This window comes from Charadrius vociferus, unplaced genomic scaffold, assembly GCF_000708025.1.
Source record: "Charadrius vociferus isolate BGI_N301 unplaced genomic scaffold, ASM70802v2 scaffold1116, whole genome shotgun sequence".
NCBI lineage: Eukaryota > Metazoa > Chordata > Aves > Charadriiformes > Charadriidae > Charadrius > Charadrius vociferus.
Window position 1 is genome coordinate 40,103 of NW_009648801.1, and position 8,844 is coordinate 48,946.

The following is an 8,844-nucleotide window of genomic DNA, read 5'->3' on the forward strand; positions in this document are numbered from 1 at the left end:
CACGGGGGTTGGGCGAGCCAGACCCGCGGGAGGAGTTGCACACCTGGGATTGCAAAGGCAACGAGACCAAAACCCATCTCAGCCTCATGAGAGCCTTAACGAGAGGCTACAGCATCCCCGGGAGGGGGGAGGCGGGAGGAGAACTACCTCGAACCCCTTCTGCACAGGGAGACAGCAGCGAGGGGGAACACAGGAGCCACATCCGAGCGATGGGAAGCCTGGAAAGGCAGCTCCCAAATGACTTACCAGAGGAATAAGTGTAAGAAGGGGAAAGGAGGCACTGAGCATCACAGCCACGACGCCTGCCGCAACTCTGAGCCAACACGGGCTGCCCGCTGCGTCGCACTGGGACACTGCACATGCAGCCTGCGGCAGCCCTCGCATGGCCCTGCCGCGCTCACCGGGGTACGGCCGCAGCCCCACCACGCACAGCCCGGGCACCGGGCGGCTTCCAGTGGAAGAAAACGCCGCTCTGGCACCGCTGGCCTGCCCAGTCCCTCTCCCCTGCCTCATCCCCCTCACCAGAGGACGAAGGTGGGCAGCGCTGCCTCCGCTCCCACAGTGGAACCTGCTGCTTTGCTCTCCGTCGCAGAGCAAGACAAAAACACCCGCAAAGCCGCTCTCCGCAAACACCACGAGCTGACAGTGCTCCCAACTCCCGACACTAAGAATAGCAGGCTTTTTTTGCCTTTAAGCTACATTAACAGCAAACACTTTTACCATTCATATGAGGCAGGATCAGCTCCGCGTTAAGCTTTGTCCCCATCGACAGCAAAAATGCGGTTTCACTGCGGCGCTCGCAGCCTGCTCCGGACTGCGACGCTATTTAGCAGCAAACTGGTGACTTACCCAATTCTTTCGATCCTTGGCTTTCGCTGGCCAACTCTCCCATCTTAACCAGAGCATCAAAGTATCCTTTTGCTGCGTATGTCATACCTAAAAGCATCAAAACATGCAGGTTATATACTCTTTAAAGGCTGTGATAACTTCTATGGCACTGAATAGATGCTAGACACTAAAATAGACATTACTTCAAAGGGCTTAACCCGACCGGGAGGGACTAGGCAACAAACAGAAGAAAAATGAGCGAAGAAAGCTCGAGCAGCAAGATTACAGGGCTATTTAGGAGAGAAAAAATAAAGGTACATGCAGGACCTCGGTGGTTTTCATTCCAGTGTAACCATCCGCCATTAATGCTGCTCAGAAAAATCACTGTGGAATAATTGAATATCACAGACTTTCATTATAGTTCAGTCTTGTTTGTTGACATTCCAGCTACACACTCCACTTTAATCAGATAAGCAGGGGGTTTCCTCTAATCACGAGAACATGTTGTACGGCTTTAGCTCAACACCGTCAAATTATGTGCTGAAGCCTCTTCCAGCATGATTTAGTCATTAAGAGACTTCCTTCAGATGCCCCCACAAGCTCAGCGATCCAAAGTAAAGGATGACCAAAGACAATTTTAAAAATTACAGGAAGATCTCGGGCTTCAAAGCATATTCGCAGCACGGATGTGAGAAAAATAGAAATCAAGCGATCGTACTGGTTATCCACAAAACGCTGCGCTTACAGTGTGCCCAACTTAAGCCATGATAAAACAGCGCATTATGGACGGACTCCACCGCCTGCGTAATTAAAAGCTGCATTATCAGTATAACATTTGAGAAGAACAAATAAAAAAATCCCACAGTCTCAAGGGCAACCTCTTCTCCCCCGTCAGACCCTGCCTCTGTCCCTCCCCTGCTGCCCGTGCCCCGCTGCACACGAAACCGCGAACCCCTGCTCCGTTAGCATCGTTGGGCATAGCTGGGAAAGGCGGCTGCTCGCGGGGGCGTGCTAAGTGCCCCGTCCCTGGGGGAGCAGAGTCCGCAGCCCCCGCGCAGCGGACCAGGACGGACAGGCGCTTCCCATGTCACGGCCAGTTGATCCATTAAAACCTGGTTAAAAACAGCACCGAGAACTGGGAAGAAAGCAGCGTGCAGGGGAGCGCCTGTACCTGGGAAGGGCAGGAGGTCTGCACCTTAGACATCCTTCACCGAAACACTCAGGAACCTCACCTGACTTGTGGGAAATAAAATCCGCCCCAGGCGCAGAGCAAGAAGGCACAGATCCTCCCCAAAGGTTGGGTTTCAAACGCCGTCGCTTAACAACATCAGACACCACAATATTTTTTTTTTTTTTTCCCTCCACTGTCTTAAGATTATGACAGCCTCTGCCCTTCCAGGCATTTTCACTGAGCCAATTAAAAAAATGAAAGCCGAGAGAGATGTGCAGCTCTGAAGGGAGCAGAGCCCTCCCCGACAGAAAGCAGCTGCCTCTGGGGTGGAGGGGAACCTGCCTTAAATCTCCTTAAAAGCGAGCCGAGGAGGGTCCGGGCAGTATGTAAAGTCGTTTTATGTCAAAATAGTCCATTTTTGGTTTTCATCAGTTCGTATTTTACTTTTCATCGTTTAAATCTACACCTCCCCAATGGCTCCCAATAGGACCCTCTACTCCCAGTTGAGAGCTGCCACCAATATTTTTAGGTTTCTTCCTTCCCCTCCAACGCATTCTTCTGGGCAAACTGAACATTTCGGTAACACACCTTTAAACGTAACTTAAAATCAAAATTCTAAACATTTTAAAGTAACGTTTAAAGATCAACTGATTGGAGAGGTATTTGTTATCCAGTCACCACCCAACACTTCTAACACTCTGCATTTCTGCAAAGCTTCGCATTGAGGTCCAAGAACCATCTCCCCAGTTTCCTCCCCTCACTTTCCCAGGATAAAAGGAGCACCCCAGGCTGGTTTTCCAGCTTCCCTCCCCTCGGAGGCCACGCTGTCCAGCCGGACCCTCACCAGCCTTGCAGCCCCCCGCATTGCAGCAATAATCACATCACCAATGCACTTTTCACTTACTTGCTAAGGCTTTTTCATAGGTCTTCCCCATAGAAATGAAATTCCTGAGGCTGGGGTTGAACTGCTCCATGATTGTCTAGAGGAAAGAGAAGAACATCGCCAGGGGTTAGCAGAGAGGATCAGGAGCTGGACAAGAGCTGCTCCACACTCCCCCGGGGCAGTTGCGCTGGACTCCACGCTCATAAATACAACAACAGAGAAAAAAAGTCCTCCCACACCTCTCACAGGTACTCAACCCCAGCTTCCCGACGCCTGCAAGAGGACGCTGGTTTTACACCAAGAAGCCCCAAGTATACCCACGTCTTGCAAATAATGCACAAAAGCAATGGCCCTATTGGCCTGGAGGGGCAAATATTCCTCTCATTTCGGGTAAGTCAGAAGTACGGGATGGAGCCAGCGCAGAAGTAGCCCAACACCAAACCAAACATGACAATAAGAGCTGTCGAACACAGCCAGGACGTCAGCTGAAGGCAACAACCCATGCTGCCACTTCAAGCCATGCCTCCTCCAGCCCTCTGCGAGAGCGTTGGAGCCACCTTCAACCCCCACCATGGAGAACCACTCCAGAGGGCTCTTCCCCATGCCAGCTCCGGCACTGCCCTGACACCAGGCGAGAGCAGACATGCCAGGGAGCGGGAAGATGCCCCAGGTATCCTCCCTTCACCCCACAGCTTTATCGAGGAAGACCAAGCTTGGGTTTTGAACGCCACGAGGTAGCGGGTCACTAACAAGGTGGGTCTGCAGTGCCCCAGTGCGAGATGCCTCGTGCAGGTGCTTCACCGCAAGAGATAAGTGAATGCCCCAAACCAGAAAACTATCAGATATAGTAAATATAACCATAATAATAACCATAAGGGGCTGTTTGAGACAGCAGACAACAGCCCTCAGACCAACCACACCGTTGACCTGAGTTCTGGGAGATGATGGCTGGTGATGTCCCGCTCCTGGGGTGGCCTCGGAGGGCAGCACCAGCTTGGGCTATCAAAAAAAAGCAGAAAGGGCTGAAGAGCGGTATTCAAAATAACCACCAAGGAGCTGGGGACAGAACACAGGCACCACCGTCCCCACCGAGCTGGGGAAGGACGTGCAAGGAATTCCACCTCGGTCTCAAAGCACCCGGTGTCACTTTCCACCTGCCTACAGATGCATACCCCGGGGTGTCGGTGAACACCAGAAGTGCCGTCTGACGGCTTTTCCTCCCTCGCTTTAAGGTCCTTATTTAAACACGGGGTGGTGTGTGTGTGGGGGGGAGGAATAATCGGATCACAAAGAAGAACGGCTTCTTTGTACGTTTGGCACCGCAGCTCCTGACCCTCCCTGCCAGAGCCATTCAATCCCCGGCACCGATAGCATCTCTCAAACCAGACACCGATTCCCAGCCGAGCCGTGGAAGAGACAACAAAATCTCCATTCTCTCCCTGCGAATCCGACCTCCGCACCAAGCGGAGCAGCCCCGGAGCTGGTCCCAGGCCCCACCTCGGGGACAGCCCCTCACCAAGGGTACCGCCGGAAAATGAAGTTTAATGCCCAAAATGTCCCTGCACGCCCCGAGCAGGGATGCACCGGTGCTCCCCCCTGGGAATCGAGGGCTCTGCGCCCCCCGTGCCGTGCTGCTGGCAGCGTCCCACCCCGGGAAGGGGAGGGAAGACGACAGACAGACACTTATGGCGAATAAGCTGATTAAGCATCTGTCACCTCATCTGAAGCTGGCCAAACACTATAAAGCTCATTTTCCGCCTGAGGCATTTTTATCCCAAGTTCCTGCTGCCTGCCCTTCGGGGAGCGCCACGGGTTGATTTTCCTGAGCGGGCATGCGAGGCTCAGCCGGCTCCTCCCCCACACCAAAACAGCCATTTTCTCCTTTCCGTGCACGGGAACCGGCGCAAGATGCCATCTCGGGGCCAGCGGCCAACGCGCAGCTCAGGGCCGTCACCCAGCTGCTGCTATTCCTCGGCAAAGGAATCCTTGCCACCCTCCATGGAGCACACGGCGGCAGCCCCGCTCCCGGCTGGAGCGTGGTGGGATGTGGCCGGAGCACCAACCCAACCCGAGCGGCGATGCCCGAGAAGCCGCCACCACCACCACCTCTCCACTGCCCCCAGCAGCGCTCTGTGTTTTCGGCTCCATCCCGCAGCACCTCGCGCGGCCCTGCAAAGGGCCGGGGGTGATTGCGGAGATCTGACAGGCGAGCACGAGGCTAACGAGAAACTTCACTGCTAATTAAGGCTGCGGGTCAAGCTCCGCAGCACCACGGCGGGCGGGGGAGCTGCTTTGGGGCAGCGCAGAGCAGTTTAGTGAACACACTCGGCTTGAAAGGAGAAAATTAACCTGTAGCAATGAGCCACAAAGTGAGTTGTTTTGCCTAATTGTTGGAGACAACTGCAAGGAGTTAATTAACACTGCGGAGGATTGCTCCATCCTTCCCACATCACATTTAACTTTGGTCAAAAATCCACCCGCGTTACCCCGCGAGGCGGCTGGCGGTGTGGGATCGCTGCCCGTGGCGGGGGCAGGGGAAAGTCCCCCCCGCCGGGCGGGGCGCCCAGCCGCCACCACGCTCCAGCTCAGCCTGAGCAGTCTTGAGGCGGAGTAACACTTATGCAGAAGAAATATTGGCAGAATTTCTGTGGGGAAGTGATTTTTTAAACAGTTTGCTAGGTTAAGTGCAGTAAGTGTTTATGTATATGTATGTATACATGTCTATATAAATAAAATGATTTTTGCAGCAGTGCCTATGTAAACATATCTTCCCAAAGCACAAAACTTAGCAAATAAGTGACAGAATAGGATCCGCAGACAAATCATCATCATCCGCAGGGCAGGAGCACCGGCGACCCTCGGTGAGCACCGGCCATCCCACGGCGCAGCACGGCACAGCGCGTGAGCGTGGTGGCAGCGATGGCGAGCAGCGTCGTGCCCAAAGGTTTAAGGCAGTGAGCTGCTCTCTCCATGTGTGGGGTCTTGTGGGGATGGGTGCGGTAGAACAGATTCACGAAAACCCCCTTCCAAAATTCAGCGCATCTTCCCCAAACTGGAGGGAACCGAAGCACGGCTCGGCCCCGGCAGCTGCCAGCACCGCTGGGGGCAGGATCCCGCTCCCCACGCACTGACAACTGCCATTTTAAAGCAATAAATAAGGAGAAAAAAGCCGCACAGAACGAGTCCCACTGAGGAGCCAGAGAAGGGGGGAGGCACCTCTCTGCTGGCCAAATAAAATTGACGAAACCTTAGGAGGAAGTTTGGAAAGTGAGTGTTTTGAAGACATTGTCTGGAGACTCCAACAAAAACAGCCCGGCAGGATGAGGATGTTGAGAAGGGCTCTTCACTACAGAGATAAAAATAGAGGTTTTCAATCTCCTTCTCACTCCCAGGGTGGGAAGGGAAGGTGACTCCAGAACTAACACACCTTATCATCACCCCCCAGGTGAGAAGCTGCAAAGCCACCAGCTGCCAAGGAGAAAACAAGCATATTTATACTGGATATATCTATGTCACGGAATAGGCTCAACAAGCAATCACTTCGCACACCCAAGTCAGCCCGCAAAGTGCTGCAGCTGCTCCCGTGAGATGCAGGTCGCATCACCGGTGGATGCGTGGCCGGAGCGGGCAGAGGTGCCGGCAGGGCTTCGGCACGGCTCTCCTTCAGCCGGTGAGGGGGGGGGAGGGTGGCCACCTTTGCCGGACGCTACGGCAAAGCCAGAGTTCAGCAAAATCTCACCCTCCCTCAAATTTTGCTCCATCAGCACCACCCACAAGTTGTTGGCCTTCCACGCGCCGCCTGGGCAGAGAGTTTAGAAAAACACAGACAAAAAAAAACCTGGCAGCTAAAGGTTGAAAGGGCTTTGCTTTGTTCCACTGCGCTAAATTCCCTGGGTAATACCACTCAGCTCTCCGGGATTGGCACGGCTTTATTCAGCTGCCAAAAATGAAACTAATGCAAAGCACGAGGTCTCCAGGACACAGTCCTGCCGAATTAAGGGGGTGAAGAGGCAACAGAAAACAAGGTTCCCGTCCGTCCCCTCGGAGCGCACCCCACGCCACAGCAAGGAGCTATCGCTGCTGCGATGCCGTAAGAGTCAGCCCGTAAGTCAAAGTTTAAGTCCTCCCCAAGAAGCAGCTGGAAATGGAGCTGGTTCAGGTTGTGTCAGGTTTCTCCTCCATAGGAAAGACCTGCGCGACACCTCCTTAAGGGCTTCTTAAAAAAAGAAGTTAAAAAGACACTGGGCAGTTCTGCCCAGGTCCATCCCTGCCGCCTCCCAGGGAACTCCTAAAACCGAATACGGAGTGAAATAAAAAGCAGGCACTCCTTCGCTCCGCTGGGGCACAGGATCGCCAGCGGCCGCAGTCTGCTGGGTCCCCGGGCACTGCACCAGCTGCGGTGCGCGGCCGCAGAGCTGCGACGGGACCTCATCCCGCAGAGCTGCGACAGGCGATCAGCAACGAACACGCTGCCCCGATTACAGAGCCGTAATTACAGCTGGACTTCACCTCCAGTCACTCCTCCCCACAGCAACGCAACAAAGGGATGGACAATCGCGGCGAGAAGGGTCCCGGGCTTGTCCGAGGGATGAGCATCACCACCAATGCCACTCTGGCTCCTCTCCCAGCCACCCCCCGCAGGGACAGCCTGGGCAGCGCTCGCTGGGCACGTCCCAGACACCGCAGCCAACACAAGGGATGGACTTTGAGCTAAAAAGCCAACTTTAGTGTGTTCTTAGTACTATTCTTTGTTGCCCAAACACAGCAGTAAGGTGTGATGGCGCTTTGCAAGGCTGACGCTGCACAGCGGCATGGGTGGTCCGGGCTCAGCCTGGCACACACGGTGTTCCTGGGTGACCCACAGGTGACAGCAGGACCTTATGTGACTGTGACAAGTGCCCTCGGAGGGGGAAAGCACTATGGGACTCTCCAGTGCAGCACAGTCACGCTGCAAAGGCGGCGCAGCGATAAGGAAGTTTGGTCTCTAAATGGGTCAGCACTGCTCCAAGAACACCTTCATTATTTCTGTGTTAATATTTAATGCCCAAACCAACCCCAGCGCTGCCTCCATCTCCGCGCGTCCTGCCTCGCGCTGCTGGAAGACAGCCCAGCAGTTTTAAGAGCCAAGTTTCTGTGTGGAGGGGAGCCTCGCCGGACTCGTTAGCGGGGCTGATTGCAGTTACTTACAACACCCCCACCTCGCAACTCTGCCGCTGGGAACATCCCCATCCAGCCCAAGTCCCCGGTACCTCGGTTGTACCATAACACACAACACAGCAGACGCGTTTCACGCACCGAGCTGCTGACAGAGGCTGTGCTGCATCCCTCCCACATCCCACCTTGCCCCGTGCTCCCAAAACTCACTCCGAGCCAGCGGGAACGGCTGAGCCACTGTCCCCCCGAGGTCCTGCCCTGAAGACAGACAGCATGACCAGAGCTCAGGGCAGTCTTTACTGGAGAAAGAGCCGAGGAGCAAGGGAATTGGGGGGAAAAACCCAACGTTGCAATCTAAAGGCACATAGTTTCTACTGGCCATCGTGTCAGAGGATGAAGGGAGTCAATTTTCAGGGCAAGAGCTCTGAACATCTTTGTAACTGGGGTCTGCGCTTGAAGGGAAGTGGAATGGAGACCCACACGGTGCGCAGAGCCCCCCCAGCCCCGCTGGGGAACCCCTCGTCGGTACCCACCAGCAGCCACCCTGCATGGCAGACCCGTGCCCAGCCCCCCGGGGTTGGGATCGCCGCTGCCGTGCCGGGAGGGTGACGCAGCCCCTTCCTGCAGGGATCGCACACGGGGGATCGACTCGGCCGAAGGCTTCAGCCCGACGAGCTCGGCGGAGATGCCTGATGTGCACTGGCCTCCACCGTGCCTGCAACACGAGCAGTGAAACCGTAGCCAGGAGCAGACTCAACACACCACAGCACTAAAGGCAAAGACAGAGGTTGCCTCCATCCCCGGGAGC

General features: G+C 55.0%; 1 protein-coding gene across 1 annotated transcript in view; it reads right to left on the reverse strand.

Annotated features, from left to right (window-relative positions):
• Positions 1 to 2,973, reverse strand: part of BAIAP2 (BAI1-associated protein 2) — a 37,094-nt gene extending 34,121 nt beyond the window's left edge. The window contains exons 1-2 of the mRNA XM_009886825.1: positions 2,904 to 2,973; positions 850 to 936 (exon numbers count right to left, since the gene is read on the reverse strand). Of these exons, the coding sequence (XP_009885127.1) occupies positions 850 to 936; positions 2,904 to 2,973 (157 nt within the window). The remainder of the gene's footprint in view (positions 1 to 849; positions 937 to 2,903) is intronic.
• Positions 2,974 to 8,844: the final 5,871 nt, after the last annotated feature.